We start from the raw sequence: 20,492 nt of genomic DNA on the forward strand, positions 1-20,492 counted from the left end.
CTATTACAGAACAAATCAATAAATAAAATATTAAATATGAATTTAGATGGTTTATTTTAAAATTTTGTCTGAACAGTTGATTCAGAAATTCGCAGATAATTGAAATAGTACGCAAGGAGGTAAGTTCCAAATACGCATAAAAATTATCAAAACTTCCCCTTTCTCACTTACACACATACATATTTGACCACTAAATTATAATTTGCAGCAGTTAATCATTTAATATAATTTTTTTTTTTCAATATATTTCTTAATTTCTTTAAAATTTAATTACTACATACATATAAGATTAAAATATACAATATTTGGAATTATTTTAATATACCAAAGCACAATAGTTAAACAGAATAAGCAATTGCCAAAATCATAAACAATAGGCAGTAGATCAGAAAACATATACGATCAAAAGCAGTTGCCAATAGCACCCAATCGAATTGTATGGAACGACTTGTGGGTAATTGGCTGGGATTGACATGTGTGGGATCTGAAGTTTCACTTTGATCGGGATTGTCATATACATGTTCACCCAACTCCTTAGTGCCATTATTTAATAGTGAATGAGGTTCGGCTTCTAATGTAAACTGACTGAGAAGAAGAACTCGACCCACAACACCATTCAATAGATTTTTAAGAAACTCGGGAACGCGTTTCTTATGTTTGGCAGTAGAAAGATACAGAACAATGACAGAAATAATGGTGGACAAGCTTAGCATTAGCAAACTGGAGCTGTAGAATAAAACTAGGAAGTTGAAAGATAAGAATTAGTTGTATGTCTTTAAAATGGATTTCTTCTTAAACTTACCCACTAAAGGTGTATTTTCTGCCAATATGGGCAACATTTGGGCAAAATACATGAGAAAGGCAGCCACAACTACAATAACAATACCATTTAGTAGAATTTTTTCGCCCATTTGAGGAGGCAACCAAAATGTTGAAAGACACAACAGTATAATACAAGAAGCAGGAGTAAAAATCACAGCCGAATACATAGATGAACGTCTTTGCAATGTAAAAGTATACTCTAAATAACTATAGAAGTCTTGGGTGACATATTGCGACTTAGCATCGCTTATATCCCATTCGGTGGATTTTATAAGATCTGAATAGTCCAATGTTTCATTTATTTCTACAAATTTCGGGAAAATATTGGTCATGGTCCAAGTGCCTATTTTCAGTTTGCACGTTTGAGTGTCATAAGGCCATAATTTTAAATTTAAATTACAATAGGCCGTATAGACGACGGGAGGTACCCATATAAAACTGCCATCTGATGCTAAAAGTGCCTGAGTATCACCCATATAATCACCCTCGTTACCAGCACTATTGAGTAGGGTGATGTCGGGTTTCCATATTTCACGGGAACGTAAATGTATTGTGGTTATGTTATCAAAATATTCGGGTCGCCAGGTACGTCCCCCATCTTTCCAACGCTATAATATTTATTTCATTATTTATTTATATATTTTACTGTTTCGTTTGTTACTTACAAGAGTAACCCAACCATGCACGGTCATTTTGCCATTAAGCTCATCGATATCGATGTAGCCGACCGACATAAATATCGTTGTGTTTGTCCTTTGTGCGGGTGTAGCCATGGGATGTGCCGTCTTATCATAGTTTGTAAATAGTTGCACATGCAAGCGATCCAAAGTGGTGATATTATATGAATCGTTGTTGCCATCATCATCGGCTAAATTATTAAATTGAAGACAAAGAACTCAGTCAAGAAAAACCTTTTCCCGATAGTATTTACTTTGCAACATGTGTACGAGTATCTTCATTAGCAATGTTTATGAGGGGAAACCATACATACATATGTATGTATTTGAATTGATAACAACCAACCTTGTGTTTTAAAGAATGTTTTAAATATAGAGAGCTTATTGTAAATAAAATACATATGAACAGTTATGTTTTTATAACTGAGTAAAATTTAACTAACTATCAAGGATCAAAGACGAATTATATTGAAACGGTTTGAAATTGGTCTAGGGATACTCTTATATTCCTTACATATGACCTAACGAAACGGAATAAAAGGTTAATTGTAAATAAGTTTTTCGTTGATATTGATAAGTCTGTTATTAAACACGTCTTTGAAAACGTTTGCTGATCGTTACATAATTGATCATTGCTCTAACATAAGAACCCTTCTGAATAGCAATTTAATCATTTAAACGAAAATTTCAATAAAATTTATAAACTTTCAGTCCAGATTCTATATAGGGAACACTATTAAAACAACGTTAAAAATTAAGATTCGTGCATAGCACTCAATACTTTTACTTTTCACAAACTTTATATCACTAGATATTGGAGCACAACATAAAATAAAACAATTTATACTTTGAGGACGTTAAAAATCCAGCTTTGATATTTGTTGATTAATAACTTTGTCCCAATTCCTTACATTTAACCTTATTTATATCAAACCGATCGCTAAAAGCGGAAACACAAGTAATGCGTCTCACATTTTTGCATGTCTGTTAAGGTCAATCAAAACATTTCCTAATGTAATTGCAAGTCTTTATGTCTGATATTAACTAAGTGTATATACACATATTTTAGCTTTATTTTCGTTGTATCATTCAATTTACATTGTATTTCAATTTAAAAAATACTTTAAACATTTGAAAATACTCGTATACTTGACTCTTTATTATGTGCAATTTTTTTTCTTTAAAATTTATGAAAAAACAAATTATTTAATCGCCATAGATTTCAATTTGTCATAAATTCAAACAAGAAGAAAACACATTCAATTCTTTCACTTTGTTTGAAACTTACAAATCACACCCTGCGCTAAAAGTAAAAATATTCCAAATATGAATAACGTGGCACCACGGCAGGAAATAAACATTTTTTTATAACTTTTTTATCACAAATTAAATTCTTTAAGAAACCCTCAGTATTATATATTTAATAAATTTATTTTGCAGTTTCAGTTTAGTTGGGTTTTTTTTAGTAAAAGACCGTTAATATTTTTTAAGCGATGATTACAGCAAGAGACTCAATGTAGAACTGAAATTGCTGCATTTACTCTAACGATAACTTAGAGTAACCGTTACTGAGGACAAAAAATGTCTTGACACGAATTAGTACGATGATAAAAAAGCATAAGAATCAGAGAGAGAGTATAGTCAAGGGAGAGATTTTTTCTAAATTGAGATATCATAGGGGTTTAATGATTAAAATGTATAGAGATTTATTTCATACTTCTTACAATTGCCGCTACAATGCGATTAATTATGAGAAATGTGAAAGGTATTTACTAGTTTGACATCGAAGTATTACTTTTTATATTGAAGATCTCAAGTAGTTAATCGAAACTTGAAGATATGATAAATAACGGCGTTTTGACTGCATAATTTTGTATTACCCAGACCTAATTGAACTTTTAAAGTTAACATTAGGCAGATCACAGACAAGTTCTTGTTATCCATATGTTGGTTTTAATCAAAAACTTGCGATCAACGTCCATAATTCTAAATTTCTTAAATGAAGCGATTTAATAATAAAATAAACACGTTCTAAAAATAGCTAATTTTAAATTCATACGAATTTAAAGACTTCTTTAATTTAAAGGAAATTTAATTTTAAAAATTCGTGGATATTTTATCATTCAAGAAGATCACACTGTAAGGTAATTGTTTAGAGATTTAACGAGACACATGTTATGATAAATTTTAACTTAAATACAATTATTTATGATTTTCACCCGCATTATATCTAAATTTAGTCGATAAAGAGACGTTTGTTTACTTGTTGTTTGTTTGCAACAATCACCTTAATTGAGCAACAACACAGACCAACAAAAACACTCGAAAGAAAAAAATAAAAGAAACGAATTCTATTATGAGACACTAAATAAAAATGAACACAAAATCATCATCAGTCCCTATCACAATGATAGATGATAATAGAGAGATTTAGTTGAAATTCAAACGCTAACGGGAACACTTTGAAGTCGGCATTAAGACGAGTGCCGAAAATATGGTGTGGTTAATTTTGAATTTAATTTTAATCTCCGCATTTAATTTAAGTACAGGAGAAAAAAGTAAGTGTGTCTGTCTTCTGGTATCAAAACATTAGTTTTTTTTACAATTGTACATTAATTGACATAATACTTATTTCTAGTACTATATGCAACGGATGACACTAGAGATGCTTTACTAAAAGATATTTTAAATAATTATCAGCCATCGGCTAGACCTGCTCATGCTAATGAAACTATTATGTTATTTGTAAATATTGATATACAACATTTTGATTATCGCGAAAAAGATGGAGCATTTCATTTAGTGGGATTGCTTCAGGTGGTAAGTTTGTAATTAGCAAATAAATAATAAAGAGAAACTATTTTGAATAAAATTTTAAAGTTTTAAATGAAGAAAGTAGTTGTATGAAGAACCCAAAAATTGATCTCTCCATTTACTTGCTCAAACACTTTTAGAAATGGCGTGATCCTAAATTGGTGTGGAATCCTCAAAGTTATGGCAATATGACTCATATATTAATAAGTCAAAGATACATATGGGTGCCCGATTTGGAATTCTACAACAATGCTCCCGATAAATTTATCCGAATGCATCGTAATGGTTTTGTTACGGTCAAAAATGACGGCGTGGTATTTTGGAGTGATTCTATAGATGTTAACGTGTTCTGTACTGCTGACATGAAAAATTGGCCACATGATAAACATGAATGCAACATAATTTTAGGTTCATGGACATTTGATGGTTTCGAAGTCGACATAATGCGTTTAGAACCGAATTCCAGTATGACGTTTAGTTCCATTGATATGAAAAATATGGAATATAAAATTACTTCATTTAATGGAAACCATACCAGTAAATATTACTCCTGTTGTCTACAACCATACGTAACAATGGACTATGATATAACTTTTCAACGACAGTCCTCATATGTGGTAATATTTCGTATGCCCGCGTTAATAATAATACTCTTCACATTGATTGGTGTAAGAATGGAGCCGAATAGAACAGAAAAACTATGGTTAAATGGCTTAAGTTTAATACTAATATCATGGCATTTGATATATTTTGCCAAAAATATTGCACACTTTCATGGAACGCCTTATATAGGTAAATGTGTGATTTATAGGTCATTAACATCTACCTATTTATATATTTCTCATTCCAGTGATCTTCTTTAGCACAAGCTTAGTTATGGTCACCTTAGCACAACTATTAGCTGTATTTTCTCTTTTTGCCAGCCATTCAAAATTTAAAGGTTACTTACCGGTTTTTATAGAAATATTTTTGAATTTCTCTTTCACCAGATATTTGGTACCGATTGAAACTAAAAATACAGATCATTCGGAAGTGAATGGTCAGTTTGAGGAGGTTAAATTGGACGATACTTCCAATTTAATTGATCGAAATTTATCTACCAATGATTGGTTAAGATTTGCCAAAATATTAAATATTTTAGCATTTTTATCGTTTAGTTTTATATTTTTAGTTTTATCATCAGTATGTTTTGTTTAAAAATAATTATAATAATATCACAAAACTAATTATAACAAATTAAATATTTACAAGATATGCGTGTAAAAATTGTTATGTAAATACTTTATTAAATATCAATTTAAAGTTTTTATTTCAAAATTTCGCACAAAATCTACAAAAGTTATAGGTTGTATTATAATATGGTTTTTGAATTCGAAGCGTGGACTGCACTTTAGAACCAAATATCAGTGTAATTTTAAAATAAATAATTTTTTATGAAAAAAAAAAAATTATATACATTTTTGACCAAAAATTATTTTTTGGTTAAATATAGATTTTGCTAAAAAAAAATAAATCATAGATAAAAATTTAATTTTTTGATAAAAAAATGTTTACTTTTTTGTTAAAAATTTATTTTTTGTAAAAATTAAAAATTAATTTTTGGTAATAAAAAATTCACTTTATTAAAAAAACTTAATTTTTAATATAAAAAGAATTTTTAATTAGAATGAAGAATTTTTTCATACAAATGTATTGAAATAAAATCAGAATTATACAACTGTGAACATTCATTTTGCTAAGTTTCATTGCCTCTTAGACAGACTTCATTATCAGCTGACGATAAAAATAGAAACATCTGTTCAAAGTTATTGAACAGATGAAAAATTACGGCAATTTCATTAAAATATAACATTTATAATCAGAAACGAAAAATAAAATGAATGTTGAGGCAGGAGCTGGAATCAATACGTTTAATCCCAAAAATCCTCATGGCAAAGGTAAGTACACAAAAATATATAAAGGAAAAAATGAATTTACAAATTTTCCTCTTAATTTCTCATTATAGGCGACCCAAATGATCTCTCCCTACGCAAAGTAGAGATAGAAGTTCTTATACCCAAAATTATGCGTGATAGAGCCAAGGAATCACACTGCAGTAAAGAGGTAAAGGCATTTGAAAGCTGCTGTAAGGACCAGGGCATATTGATGGTAGCGACATGTCGTAAACAAAATTCTGCTTTAAAAGAATGTCTTGCAAACTGGTATAGTAATGAGACATTTAAAGAGGAATGCAAACAAATCTATTTACAAGAACGTTCAGAATATAGACGCACTGGAATACCCAAGAAACATAGAGTGGAAAAGATCTAGTAGTAAATCATGTAACTAAATATATAAATTAAGCATTTGATTGAGAAAAATAAAAGATTATTTTATTGTATTTTGATTTTGAACATAAGAAGTGCAGTTAAATCTACGTATTATCATTTCGGATATTTGTACAGTAGATATCGATTCGAGGCTTATAAATTGGAAATCACTGGGTTTATGAACCTCCAGGATTAGAACATCTTTGTCGGAAGTTTCAGAAATGCGTTGCAAACCTTTAATGTTTTTGGAATTCAGGTGTTCTGTATCTGAGGGAGTGTTTATAACAACTACAAAACTTGCATGATAAAAACGTGGTCCTTTGCGATAAATTACTGAAAATAAATACATATTTTTTAGTTTTTAAATGAATATTAAGAAACTTTTACTTACAATAATTGCCGCCAAATTTTAAGCCACTTTTTACCACCCAACCTTTTGACTTTAAATATACATAAGAAGCAAATGATTCTACAAATAATTTATTTACTTCCAAGCTATGTTGAAGAAATCTTTGATATTCCATTTCTGTATTCTCGAAATCATATATTTTAAGTATTTTTAGATAATAACTTAAAAAGAAAGCCTCTTCTAAACTTAAACTCAAAGTCTCCTCCACTTCGCTATCATTTTTCAACGCTTCTACAGAATTTGTACTTTGCATTACAACTTTTGGAATACTTCGCGACTGACTTCCTTTACCGTAAAAGCCATTATCATAAATTCCTATTATGTCCTCTTTCGCATATACTTCTACCGATATCCCAGTAAATATGCCCTCATATTGTTTATTAGAAGCAGTGTTAGGAAATGGGTTTATTTGCCATTTGTTATTAGAACCTTTTTTACGTTTAAGATGTGGTGTAAAAAACATTATTGTTAAGTGCAAAAATTACTAGTGACCAGGGTTGGAAAATTTAGTAGTATCGTACTTATCAATAATAGAGCAGTATTTCATAAAAATACTTTTTCTAAATTGAAAAAAATTAGATTATACTATGTTAGAATATACAGGCAAATTTATACTGTTGGTATAAAGATTGATTTTAGATTTAACTGATCTCAGATTTTCGTTACTTTCCTATTTATGATGCTTATTAATATATGTAATTACAAATAATTTGTGTTTTTTATTTAAAAATCAAGTGTTAATGTGAGCAGTGATAACAGATTTCGTTATTTCTCAATTTGACAGAATAAACCCATATAGACCGAAATAATCTCTTCCTCTTGTCAACTATCTATGTATGTTTTTAAAACTACTTCACTTGAATTGCATTCACACATGCACCTGAATAAAATTGTTCCCAGTTAAAAAAAATTCACTTACCTTCCCAATGACATTTTGTCAGTGATTGTTAGTACACATTAGTTATGTTGTTCCATTGGAAATTTTTAAAAATTAGGATTTTTCAACCTTTTTCACTTCAATTTTTCTTTGCCACAAATTTTCACTTCGATTCTCTTGCAACTTAAATAATTGTTTTTTTTTGTAATATATTTTTATCTACAATGATCTAAACACTACATTTCTTTAAAATATTGTAATATGTGCACGTATTTCTTAAACAATTTAGAAAAATTTAACTCAACTTAAAATTCCTTGTTAAATTAAAAAATTACGGTAAATATTGCGCCAAATGCTTGTTTACAATTTGACATTTCTCTCTTTCAACAAAAATACATATACGGCGAATTCAAAGAAACAACAAGAGAGCAGCAATAATCATAAAAAATTATAAATTAACGATTTTATTGATTATTTAATACAAATTTTATTCTGTTCAACAATAAATAACGTTATATTTTTAGAAAACTTGTTTTATATTGTTTATTTTATTTATATTTTAACCTTTATAAATTTTTAAAATGTCACTTTTTAATTTTTCGTTTGTTATTGTTTCCGAACACCTCCTTCAGCAAATTTGTTGTAGCAACTCTGTTTAATTTTCTTATTACGGCGAAAAAGTCACAAGACCTGTCAGCTGAATTTTGGTTGGTCGTATTAGCAAAAGACGAAAAATTTTTCCTAGGCAATTTCTCGGCAATTTTGTGGTAAAAAATTAATAATTTTTCGGGAAAATCTCTATAGAAATTTTCAATTTTGCTTTTATTAACTAATTAACAGAAGTAAAAATGTCTGACGTCAAGGATTTAATGAATTTACCCGACGAAAGTGTAGGTAAGTTTTGTCTAAAACGCAGTAATTGAACTGAGAAAAATCGAAATGTCTACACATCAATTCTTGCAATTTGCAGTCAGTGGGTGGCTGATAAATGTTGCAAAGCTCCAAGTCATGGGATCAATAAATGCAAATAATAATGATATCATTTTCTTTAAGATATGATTGCAGCCACTTCGGTGTTGCAACAACAAGCTGCTGACATCCGTTCCAAAACCATCAACTGGGCTTCGTACATGCAATCTCAGATGATTTCCCAGGAGGACTATCATTGCATTACTGCTCTGGACAAATCAAAAGCTGCTTACTTGCAATCGAACCCCGCACAGGCTGTCAAAACTTTGTTGAATCTTTTGTCCCATGTCTCCAAAGACTCAACCATTCAGTATATCCTTGTCATGATTGATGATTTATTGCAAGAAGATCGTTCTCGTGTCGACTTCTTCCACGAATACTGCTCTAAACATAAGGAATGCGTTTGGGGTCCCTTCCTCAATTTGTTGAATCGTCAAGATGGTTTCATTGTCAACATGTCTTCACGCATCTTGGCTAAAATGGCCTGCTGGGGTCATGAAATGATGCCCAAGTCAGACTTGAACTTCTATTTGCAATTCTTGAAAGATCAATTGACCGTTCATGTAAGTTGAATGTTTTTTGTTTTAATAATTTCTTACTATAGGGTGTTTGGTTTCGGGGAATTGCTATAAGTTAAATTTTTATTATTTTCTCATCAACATAAATAAGTACTTATGAATGTAAAAAAAAATAATATATAATTAAATGGAAATTGAGTTTTTTTAGTCAGTTTTTTATATTACAATTTAAAAACTCAGTTCATTCACAGTATCTGATTAAAATGGTTTTTATTCCGAATTATTTACTTTTAGTGAGAATGATTTCGAAATCTATCAATGACCAAATTTTTGTCTGAAATTATTTTTGTTTTAAACTTGAATTTCGAATTATTTTAAAAGAACTTTTAACTATTAAATTTGTTTATGTTGATGAAAATAATGTACAATTTTATAATTATGATTATATTTTTAATGCATTTGCTTTTTATATTCATTTGTTTTTTTGCAAATCTTTTAACTGAAAATCATAAAAAACATTTCTTAATTTAAAAAAATAACACCTCATTGATAATTTTATAATTATAACATGATTTAAAATAAGGCGTAAATTCTTATGATTCCTTTTTAAAATATGAAGAATTTTAACATGTAAATAATTAAACTAATTCATATATTCAATTAAGCAAGAAATAACAACTCATTAATTGCTACGTTATTTTTTCATTTGGTATCATGTAGTTTTAAGTTGTTTTTATATAAGAACTTTATTTTTTAATTTTGCTTATTATTTGATTGATATTTGTTGAAATTTTAAGTTTTTATATTTTGGAGTGGAATATTTAAAATTTGTACATAGTTAGCATTGGTTTGCACATAAATACATACATATTTATGTAAATATGTAAATATTGATAATGAGAATTGGCTGTTAGTAGAAATTTTTTTATTTATTACATGGTCGCACAATATTTACACAAATGCACGAAAATCACACACATTTAGTATATTTTTTCATTCATGAAACCAAATAATGTTCTTAAAAACATAGAAGAATGAAAAATTTTACAAATTTTAATTTGGATAACAAAAATTGCATCCTCTTAGAACATTAATGGTTTCAATATTAATTTATTAGTTTCGCACTATATTTGGTGAAATAAAAGATACACAAACAACAAATAAAACCCACACTTTTAAACAACTAACCCTAAAGCTGCATTTGAAAAGAAATAAGGAGTCATTTATAAAATTATCGACATAAACTACGTTTGAAAGACGTTTTCATAATTTTAAGGCGGTTTCTTGTTAATAACATACCAAACAAAATCGCACCTGAATGGAATAATGTTTGTGTTCTGTTTTCTGGTTGCCATGAATCAAAATCAAAAACAAAAAACTAATTCGCTTAGATTAAAAACAAAAATTAAATAAAAATTATTTTTTTTCTTTTTCCTCTACCATCAAATGTCCACAAAAAAAAATTAAAATTACAAAATCAAAATATATACAACAACACCAACTCAACAATCAACAACAATAACAACACTATCTGTCCGCTATCGTATAATGTTAACAAAAAAACAATGCACAAACAACAATTTTAAATAAAATAAAATTGCATATTTTTTAAAACTTAATTTATATGTGAATTTATCACCCCAACAACAATTGAACGAACAAAAACACTTCAACAGTGCAAGGCCTACATTAATGACATGGCTAGTTTAGCTAAACGTGTCCAAACAATTGTGGTACACTCACACGCACATAGCAAAGATCATCATGGCAAAGAGCATCATGGTAATCAGTATAGTCCCTATGGAGCCCATCATGATCAGCCCCTCAATGAGTCGTATCGTGAGCTATCACCCGAACAACAAGCTGCTGTTGCTGAGGGCAAAACCATTATACCGGTAGTGTTTCCTAGAGTATAAAATAATTAACAATCGACAAAGAATCACAGCATAAACGGGAAGAATAGCCATCCATTGTTAATTTAGGAATAGAATTTTGTGTGATTTGAATGTTTTGTACCCAACAACACACATTTATGAAATGAACCGCACGCAATTTTTTGTTAGTTTTAAAGTTTTCAGAATGTTAGGGATAATTGCTTTACTTCAGTTCCTTCCTTTACTTTTTTACTAACGCTACTAACCGTCTTTCAAAGCTCAAAGAAAAACATACAAAGAATATAGCTTTTGATGTAGTGAAAAATTATTTTATTAATGTATTTAGTTTAAATATCTCATTTATGTCTGTTGCTAAAGTGGTGGTGAAATTAATATTGTTGTCTTCTTATTTTCGAATACAGGTTTATGAAATCAATTTTTTAAATACATAATATGTTTAAGAACAATTTTAAGTAGAAGTTTACAATTTCGAATTAAAACATTTTCAATTTCGTATTAATAGCGATTAAAAAATAGCATTCTCAAATATGATAGTTAATATCTAGGGAATATTCTGCGAGTCTTTTCGAAAAGAATAATGTTCGAATTTTTATAACATATTTCGAAAGCTTTTTGAATCGATAACAGGGTAACCCCTATATTAAAAATTTCTATTTCCAAGAGAAGATTTCACTTTCTTATAACATTTTTAAATAGAGATTTTAAATGAATGTTTTCAATTTTAAATCAATTTTTTTTTTTAATTTTCACTATATTCGTTTTTATTTATGTTTATATATAAATTTTATTTTACAAACGCGTCGCTTTTCCTTAATAGAAAACTTTGTAATTTTTGGTGTCGGTTTTCTGTTCTATTGCTTTTTTATGATTTTATTTGTAGTTTACACTTGGTGTTGCGTTTATAATTTTTTTATAAAAAAGAAAAATTTCCCAATTTTTTTAAATTAATTTTTACTAATACAAACCCCAAAAAAAGTTTTTATTAAATATCACAAAACAAGAATTAAACAAATAATTGTTTTTAAAATTTACCAATAAAAAAACATAAATAGGCCAATGAGTATATACAATCTGTGGCCCGTTGCTTGCAAATGATGTTGCGTATTGATGAATATCGTTTTGCTTTCGTCAGTGTCGACGGCATTAGCACTTTAATACGTATTTTGTCATCTCGTGTCAACTTCCAGGTAAGTTTTAACAAATTTTAAAAGAATAATAAAGAACAAATTAGACAATTTCTTAATATATATAGGTTCAATACCAATTAGTATTCTGTTTGTGGGTATTGACTTTCAATCCTTTGTTGGCCACCAAAATGAACAAATTCAGCGTTATTCCCATTTTGGCTGATATTCTTAATGATTGTGCTAAGGAAAAGGTAAAATATTTTCTTTTTACAGGATTTTTTAAATATGTTAAAGTTTATTTTTACTGCTTTAGGTAACTCGCATCATTTTGGCTGTCTTCCGCAATTTGATCGAAAAACCAACCGATACCCAAGTTGCCAAAGAACACTGCATTGCCATGGTCCAATGCAAGGTCTTGAAGCAATTGTCCATTTTGGAACAACGTCGCTTCGACGATGAAGACATCACCTCCGATGTCGAATATCTTACTGAGAAACTGCAAAACTCTGTACAAGATCTTAGTTCATTCGATGAATATGCCACTGAATTGCGTAGTGCTCGTTTGGAATGGTCTCCCGTACACAAATCTGCCAAATTCTGGCGTGAAAATGCTCAACGTTTGAATGAGAAGAACTACGAATTGTTGCGCATTTTGGTACATCTTTTGGAAACATCTAAGGATGCCATTATTTTGTCCGTCGCTTGCTTCGATATTGGAGAGTATGTTCGTCACTATCCCAGAGGAAAACAGTAAGTTTAAAATGTTAAAATTAATTAAAAAAATCAAAAAATTATTTCTTTCATTTTAGCGTTTTGGAACAATTAGGTGGTAAACAAATTGTTATGCAATTGTTGGGTCACGAAGATCCCAATGTACGTTATGAAGCTCTTTTGGCAGTACAAAAATTGATGGTGCACAACTGGTAAGACGCCTACGAAGATATCATATCAAATTTTAGTCAATATTTTTAATTTCTAATCAAAATTCAATATTTTATTTAATAATTTAGATAATAATTGAAGAATTCTCAAGATAACTCAAGCAATTTCTCCCTTTCTTTAAATTTTCTTTTCTCTAGGGAATATTTGGGCAAACAACTTGAAAAGGATAGCGAAACCCAAAAGCAGGGTTCAGCCCCTATTAGCGGCAAGGCTTAAACTATGTGCAACCTGCCTCAAACTTAATCATATAAATACTATTAAAATATACTAAAAACAGCAACAATAATTAAAATGAAATGTTATTTAAAATATAAGTTAAAAAAGCAACTCCCCATTAACAAATTACATATTTAAAATAAGTTCGTGTTGTTTTTTATCGTGCGAAATCATTATATTAACCACAACAACTATGGCTCTCCTGGAAAAGTAGCTTCTCCTTTATTGTTTTATCAAAATCATTCCAAAATTTGTTTTATTTTTTTTTTTAATAAGATTGTGTGCAAAAATTTTTAAAAATTTGTTGTGTTTGTAAATATTCTTAACTCCAAAAAAAAAAAATCTTTGTGACTTGTTAAGACATATTCTTGTCGTCCTTTATTGAAAATAAAAAAGTATTGTAAACTGTAGTTAAACAAATTAAATAAATATCTATATAATAAATGCATCTTATGTATTTTGAAAATATTGAACATTAACGCAAATGGTCACCTTAAATTAGTTTTTATGTTGGGCCTCGTTGGTCTTTTTCGTTCATTTTTTTGTGTTTTATTGTTTTTGTTTTGTTTGTTTAGTTTATCTACAAATAAATTATAATTTTTCAAATTAATATAAAATGTTATCTTCTTTCATACATATTTTATCTAGACATTTATCAATCAATGTAACTTTTACAGTTATCAATAGAAAAAAGAAATCAAATGCAATGTAAAATATAAAATTAAATTGAAAAAATATGAAATTGCAGTGGTTTTTCTTTGTTTGTTGAACGCTTATGTGATTACTGATCTAATTTTTCGAAATACTTACGTCAAGTGGGTTATTAGATTTGTAATGAATCGAAGTTCGTTTATACTTCATAACAGAAATGTTTGAAACAAAAATATATGACTCAATTTTGTACCACATATTTCAAAGCATTAGGGACATTCAAAACGTTCAATATATATTGATATATTTGGATCACGAGATATTTTAATGGATTGATGAATAGGGCGGGTATACTACACATTTGATATTTATCATTTCATTGTTATTTTGTGTTGTGCGAATGGGCGGATAATTAAAAAATACTGCGAGAAATAAAAAAAGAATGCATGTTTTGCTATTTTATTTACACTAATACTGTAAACCGAATCCTAGGTAATTTATCGTTAAAAAGCAATTAACATTTTTGACATTATCTAAATCAAATTCACCTAATTTTATTGTATCAAAATTATGCTAACAATTTACTAAATAGGATTAAAAAAATTTTAGAAAAAATATCTTATCCAGAGGCTAAAAAAAAGTATACTTTTATAAAGATTGGGTTTTTTAAGAATGTTTCAATTTTTAAATTAAGATACCTCGAAAATGGAAGAAGAGTTTAAATGTTTATAACAGATGTCAAAAACCATAACGTGATGGAGGAATCCAGATTCGGATTCCTTTTGGAAAATAGACTTTGGTTTCTGGATTTCGAATTCTTTTAAATATTTTTGGCCTGCATTACCAATGGTTTATAAATCAAATTTTTTATGAAAAATTGTTCTAAAAACCGTTGATAATAATATCCAAAGTATAATTCTCAAAGTTTTTGAATTTGTCTTCAAAACTGTGTTTTGGATATCTTTTTTAAATCAGATTTGTTTCAAGAGGAACATTCTTTCAAATTTATTGAATAAAAAATTATTTTGAGATGAAGGACTTTTTCCTTGTTAACAAAATAAAACTACATTATTTTAGATGTTTTTTTAGTTACTTTTTATGTTTTTTTTATTAAATTAAATTAACTTATAATTGTTTATTTGTATTTTTTCACATTTAATTTAAATAAAATTAAAATTGTCCTATTAAAGAAGGTTGGTTGGTTTAAGTTTACTGACATTGTTGTATCCTTCTTAAAAATATTATGAAATTTACAAAGAATCCGCCCGTAAAAAGTTTTCAAGTAAATATGTATAATTTTAGCACTCAAAAAACAAAAACTTCTTACAAACAAGATTCAAATGTCCAACAACGTTTTTAATACCAGTAACTAATTTTCTTGTTTTTTCTTGAACATCTCGAGAAGATACACAGAGGTCAGTTTAGTTTTGTTATTGTATTTGTTTTTATTTTCGAACTTAAACTTAAATAAGAGGATGATAGTGTTTGTTGTTGTTGTTGTTGTTTACATAATTGATTGGTGGTGGTTGGTAGTGTGTTGTTGTTGCTACTAAATTTAATTACTGTTTTGTTTGTTGTGGGAGTTTTGTTTATTTAGAATGATGAAATTTACTTGGTGGCAGATTTCAAGTAGGCGATGAGGTCTCCACGTTCATTGGGTTTCTTCAAACCGGCGAAGATCATTTTTGTGCCAGGGATGTATTTCTTGGGGTTTTCCAAGTATTCGAAGAGGGTATCCTCATTCCAGGTGATGCCCTTGGCTTTGTTGGCATCTGTGTAGGCGAAGCCGGGAGCTTGACCAGTCTTGCGACCGAACAAACCGTGCAAGTTGGGGCCAACCTTGTGTTTGCCGCCAGCTTCAACAGTGTGGCATTGAGCGCAACGTTGGACGAAGATTTTCTTGCCCTTTTCAACATCACCAGCTGGTACACCCATGTTTAGTTATTTGATTTATAAAGTGCGGACTCTAAAAATAGATAAATAAACAAAATTAATTAGACAAATCACATGTGATTGTGAAGAAAAGTGTTGTTATTGTTTGTTCGTTCGTTTGTTGATGTTAATAAACTTGTTTGCTTAATTGTTCTTGACAAACACGAGTTATACATGCGATAATTATTGCGTCATACTAAAGAGATAATAAAAATAATTGGCTCAAGGTTCTAAAGAAAGAAGATCCATTTTTATAGATTATTGTTGGCCAGATAAACAGGTGATCAGTCGTAGTAGTAGTATAGCAATCAAATGCCAATTTTTCACTTAGAAACTATTGAATTCTTTTAGAAATTAAAGCTAATTATTGAAAGTATTCCAGTATATGAAAAAGAAAGAATTTAGTGTTTTAATAGTGTTAATTGATAAATTAAATCTTAATACTTGAAATGTGTTATATTTTTTAGTGTTAAACATATTTTGAAACAACTTTTTTTGTTACATTTTAAAATTGTTTTAATTTTCAAAATAGTGTTTAGTTTTTATTGGAGTATTTGAGAGACATAGAGTATAAAATGTCCTGAATATCCCACTTTTAACTCCCTAATTTATTACTTTGAATCATGGGTACATCGATTCGAAAACATAATTTTTGAATTAATGTATTAAATACACGTATTGTTTTTGTTCGTATTGTTTTTTGTTTCTAATTTTCACAAAAATATTTGAAATTTGTATTGAAATACAAAAACAATTGTAAGAATTTGTAAAAACTTTTTGTTATTGAAAATTTTTTTAAATAAAATTCAGCTAAAGATGTTAGTTATGTTACAATTGAATAAAGAATAAAACTAAATTAAAAAAAAATCGCAAATATAATTTATATAAAAAATGTTAATTTAATTTTAATAAATAATGAGGAAATGAAAGTAGTGTAAGATATTTTAGTAAAAGTGTTAAACCTGTTTTGAAACAATTCTATGTAAATATCGTAAAATTGTTACAATTTTCAAAAACTTGTTTATTTTTTTATTGGAGTATTTGAGAGACACAAAGTATGAAAAAACCGAAATATCCCACTTTTAACTCCCTAATTTTTTAGCCAAGAAATTTTTGTTAGTTTTTTAATGTCAAAACAAATTTGTTTAGTTAGTTTTGTTTAATTTCTTTAAGAAATGGTTTTAAATTAATTTAAGACAAAACTTTCATACAAAGTTTGTCAGAAATTTTTTTATCTAGAGGACATGTAACGCAGTTGTTTAAAATACTAAAATTTGAAATACATTCTGATTTAAAGTGAAATTAAAATTTGTTTGAAATTATTGCTTTATTTAAAAATTAAACTTGATGTTTGTACCAATAATCAATTTTCTTTGGAATCTGTACAATCTAAAGCAAAATTATAATTACAGAAGTGTATGAGTTTCTAATTTAAAAGGGTTTTTGGAAAAAAATCTTGAGTACAAAAATTAGAAAATATATTTAGTAGTGACTTAATTGCCCTCAATCTGCGATATACCTATGATTAATAATAAATATTTAATTGTGATTAACTAGTACATTTAACTATTCTTATCATTTGATTAAAAATATTGCGGGCAACTATTGATATCAGCTGATATGTATTAGTATCTCTTAAATAAGAGTACAAAACACAATAAAATATTTATATAATCAACAAGAAAAATATATTTGGGAACCAATGGAAACAAACACGCGCAATGAAAAAAAAAAAAGAATAAAGAAAAAAGAGTAAAAACTATTAAAAACAAATACATACATACAAAAAAGCTAGAACACAAAAAAACTACAATAACCAAATAATTACGTAGTTTTTTTACTATAGAAGTAGAATTTTTTGTATTTTAACCTTGTTATTAAACTATGTATGAGTGTGTATATCTCCAATATTTGTTTTTGTAAAGGAGATTTAGAATTAAATACGTTTCAACAAACTCTTCCGTTTTATTACAAACACATGTAATAAAGTGTATTTGAAAAAATGCTAGATTATTGTGAAATATGTTTTTTTTTTTTTTTTTGTACAAAAACAAAGAGCATGCAATTATTTGAACTTGATTTTAAATGAATGTAAAATTTAATTTAAAATGTCAAGTTAAAGAACAGTTACAAAAATGTCACGTGAAAATAGTTTTTGCTGTTTGTTGTTATAATTTTAAACAAGTTTTGTTTATTTTTTGATTAAGTAATATTTAAGGGTAAAAAATGATAACAAACGGTAAATTGTTATGTATTGTAAATCGATTTTAAAGGTTTCTCTTTCGAAACCACCCTCGCTCTTGTTACAATAACAAAATTAAATAAAAAACACCCTGTACTAACTAACTAACCTCATTTTTTAAGATTTTGCTTAAAAAAAAGCAGAAAAATCAAATGAGCACAAAGTCACAACCCACAACAACCTTGTATTTTAATTGAAATAAAAAATACTTTCTTTCTATTTACACATTTTCTTACACAGAAAAAACTGAAAAACGATTTCAATTACCAAAACCTCGTTTTCAATTATTTTATTTTTTGAAGTTCAACCTATAACAAAAATTGTATATTCAATTACTACTTATAATTGATTTCGTACACAAAATTTTTATTTTTTTCTATTTTTGTTGTTGTTAAATACGTATTTGATTATACATTTTTATGAATCAAATACAAAATGAATTGAACCCTTTTAAAATTTTTGATTAATCGTTTAATTGAAAATTTTTTAAAATTAATTTTTTCTGTGTTACAAATAAACAATTAAATATTTTTGCTTTACAAAAATAACATTGAAAATTTGGATAAAAGCCAAAGAAAAAACAAATTAACTAAGCAAAAGAAAAGCAACAAACTAAAGAGAGGGAAAATTGTATGGATAAGGGGTAAAAAGAGAGGGAAACGTTAAAAAAAAGTAAAATACATAACAAAAAATCAACCACTAATTAATTATATAAGAATTTCTCTTTTAAATAATAAAAATATCTATAACAAAAAGAATACAATCAATTTTCACATTTTAAAATTTTTCAATAATTAATTTTGTACGAAAAAAATTGCCACATCCAAAGCTGTTTTGCAACCACGTGTTTAGACTTTGATCAAAAAAGAAGAAAAAAAAGCTGACAAAAAGCATTGTAAGAAAAAACCTTAGCAAAAAATCGAGAGAAAAAGCAGACTATACGTCATCATTTGATAAAAAAGTTACTCATAGTTACAGAGAGTAAAACAAAATTAAATGACATTTGCCATGAAAAATAATTTTACAATCATTACAGAATTAATGTGAAAAATAAACAAGATGACATTGATCTTTGTTTTGTAATCATTAAATCACATAATTTGCCTTTTTATCTAAAATACCTTTTCAATTTGGCTATTTTCTTTTACAAAAAGAAAAAAATCATTCATTGAACATCTTGAGCAACAAAAGTGAAAATTTAAAGAATTTCACCCAATTAAATTCCTTTTACTCTTATGTAACTCTTCTTGGTTAAAAAAAGTAGAAAAAAACTCAAAAATGTTTACAATTTCACTTATTTTGGCCCAAATCTCTTAAATCCTGTTTTAGTTATTTTCCATTCACAAAAAAAATTTTAACTAACACAGGACATTAACATTATGTAATACATTTTTTTTGGAACACAAAAACTACCTCAAATATTTAGCAAAAAAGTTTATCTCACTTTAGTTTATTAATTATACAACTCACACCTTTTTTAATTTATTAAACTATTTATTGTACTTCACACTTATTTGATTTTTTTTTTTATTCACTAATATTTTTAGGGGTAATTTTCCAATCAGAAATTTATTCTAGAATCTCTTCTCGTACAATTGTCATATAATAAGCAAACAAGTCAGAAAAAAAATACTTCACTTTCGTACTTACATTGAACACAAAAGATACAAAACGACTGTCGACGTTAAAAAGTTGTGCTAATGTTAAATCTACTAGGAAGTAGAAATTTTTTTTGATTATTCAAATTAAAATTCACGAGGAAGAGCATAAAAACAACGCGCGCATTTTACCTTTTTCTAAAGAGCGTTAGTTTTTAAGAGAATTATTTAAAGAGATTTGTAATTGGTCAGTTTTTTTTGTTGGTAACAGTGATGTCAATAAGATGCTTTTCGCTTAGCATTAGTAGAAATTTTGTAAAAAGTTTGTATCAGTATTAGAAAAAGAATGATTTAAGGAAATTTTATACAACGAATGGTTAAAATTTCGTATTTATAATTCTGATGTTATGTTTAACGTCGATTTCGATTGTCGTATTTGCTTTAAAAGTTATAGTAAGATTTTTCGTAGGACGGAGATCCGGTCAAAGCAAAAA

The 20,492-nt window shown here is 27.8% G+C and overlaps 6 protein-coding genes across 10 annotated transcripts; 3 read left to right on the forward strand and 3 right to left on the reverse strand.

Moving 5' to 3' along the window:
• Window positions 1–60: 60 nt before the first annotated feature.
• Window positions 61–3,009, reverse strand: LOC119607768 (neuronal acetylcholine receptor subunit alpha-2). Its single transcript, XM_037961874.1, has 4 exons — window positions 2,788–3,009; window positions 1,488–1,690; window positions 803–1,430; window positions 61–739 (listed from the first exon to the last, which is right to left on the reverse strand). Exons 1-4 carry the CDS (start codon window positions 2,858–2,860, stop codon window positions 339–341), a joined length of 1,305 nt encoding a protein of 434 aa, XP_037817802.1. The 5' UTR covers window positions 2,861–3,009; the 3' UTR covers window positions 61–338.
• Window positions 3,010–3,907: 898 nt separating this feature from the next.
• LOC119607851 (neuronal acetylcholine receptor subunit alpha-5-like) lies at window positions 3,908–5,761 on the forward strand. The gene is made up of 4 exons (XM_037961965.1): window positions 3,908–4,057; window positions 4,138–4,319; window positions 4,454–5,105; window positions 5,164–5,761. The coding sequence occupies exons 1-4, from the start codon at window positions 3,994–3,996 to the stop codon at window positions 5,508–5,510; spliced, it is 1,245 nt and encodes a 414-aa protein (XP_037817893.1). The 5' UTR covers window positions 3,908–3,993; the 3' UTR covers window positions 5,511–5,761.
• A 307-nt stretch (window positions 5,762–6,068) lies between these two features.
• LOC119607759 (COX assembly mitochondrial protein homolog) lies at window positions 6,069–6,693 on the forward strand. The gene is made up of 2 exons (XM_037961864.1): window positions 6,069–6,250; window positions 6,319–6,693. The coding sequence occupies exons 1-2, from the start codon at window positions 6,190–6,192 to the stop codon at window positions 6,621–6,623; spliced, it is 366 nt and encodes a 121-aa protein (XP_037817792.1). The 5' UTR covers window positions 6,069–6,189; the 3' UTR covers window positions 6,624–6,693.
• LOC119607749 (tRNA-splicing endonuclease subunit Sen2) lies at window positions 6,665–7,522 on the reverse strand. The gene is made up of 2 exons (XM_037961853.1): window positions 7,014–7,522; window positions 6,665–6,955 (listed from the first exon to the last, which is right to left on the reverse strand). The coding sequence occupies exons 1-2, from the start codon at window positions 7,492–7,494 to the stop codon at window positions 6,681–6,683; spliced, it is 756 nt and encodes a 251-aa protein (XP_037817781.1). The 5' UTR covers window positions 7,495–7,522; the 3' UTR covers window positions 6,665–6,680.
• A 960-nt stretch (window positions 7,523–8,482) lies between these two features.
• LOC119607525 (V-type proton ATPase subunit H) lies at window positions 8,483–14,023 on the forward strand. 4 transcript variants are annotated; one of them, XM_037961475.1, is made up of 9 exons: window positions 8,483–8,675; window positions 8,749–8,802; window positions 8,962–9,440; window positions 11,072–11,290; window positions 12,343–12,477; window positions 12,543–12,668; window positions 12,731–13,167; window positions 13,227–13,340; window positions 13,497–14,023. In XM_037961475.1, the coding sequence occupies exons 2-9, from the start codon at window positions 8,757–8,759 to the stop codon at window positions 13,573–13,575; spliced, it is 1,635 nt and encodes a 544-aa protein (XP_037817403.1). In that variant the 5' UTR covers window positions 8,483–8,675; window positions 8,749–8,756; the 3' UTR covers window positions 13,576–14,023. The 4 variants fall into 4 exon arrangements, with proteins under 4 accessions (XP_037817403.1, XP_037817421.1, XP_037817412.1 ...); XM_037961493.1 differs by lacking the exon at window positions 11,072–11,290; XM_037961484.1 differs by having other exon boundaries at window positions 8,570–8,802.
• A 1,274-nt stretch (window positions 14,024–15,297) lies between these two features.
• LOC119607601 (cytochrome c) lies at window positions 15,298–20,206 on the reverse strand. Of its 2 annotated transcripts, none has more exons than XM_037961587.1 (2): window positions 20,051–20,206; window positions 15,298–16,192 (listed from the first exon to the last, which is right to left on the reverse strand). In XM_037961587.1, the coding sequence occupies exon 2, from the start codon at window positions 16,159–16,161 to the stop codon at window positions 15,835–15,837; it is 327 nt and encodes a 108-aa protein (XP_037817515.1). In that variant the 5' UTR covers window positions 16,162–16,192; window positions 20,051–20,206; the 3' UTR covers window positions 15,298–15,834. The 2 variants fall into 2 exon arrangements, with proteins under 2 accessions (XP_037817515.1, XP_037817523.1); XM_037961595.1 differs by lacking the exon at window positions 20,051–20,206 and adding an exon at window positions 19,873–20,035.
• Between the last annotated feature and the right edge of the window lie 286 nt (window positions 20,207–20,492).

Source organism: Lucilia sericata, unplaced genomic scaffold, assembly GCF_015586225.1.
Source record: "Lucilia sericata isolate MDLA Ls3-8-SP2 unplaced genomic scaffold, ASM1558622v1 Contig000019F_arrow, whole genome shotgun sequence".
In the NCBI taxonomy this organism is placed as follows: Eukaryota; Metazoa; Arthropoda; class Insecta; order Diptera; family Calliphoridae; genus Lucilia; species Lucilia sericata.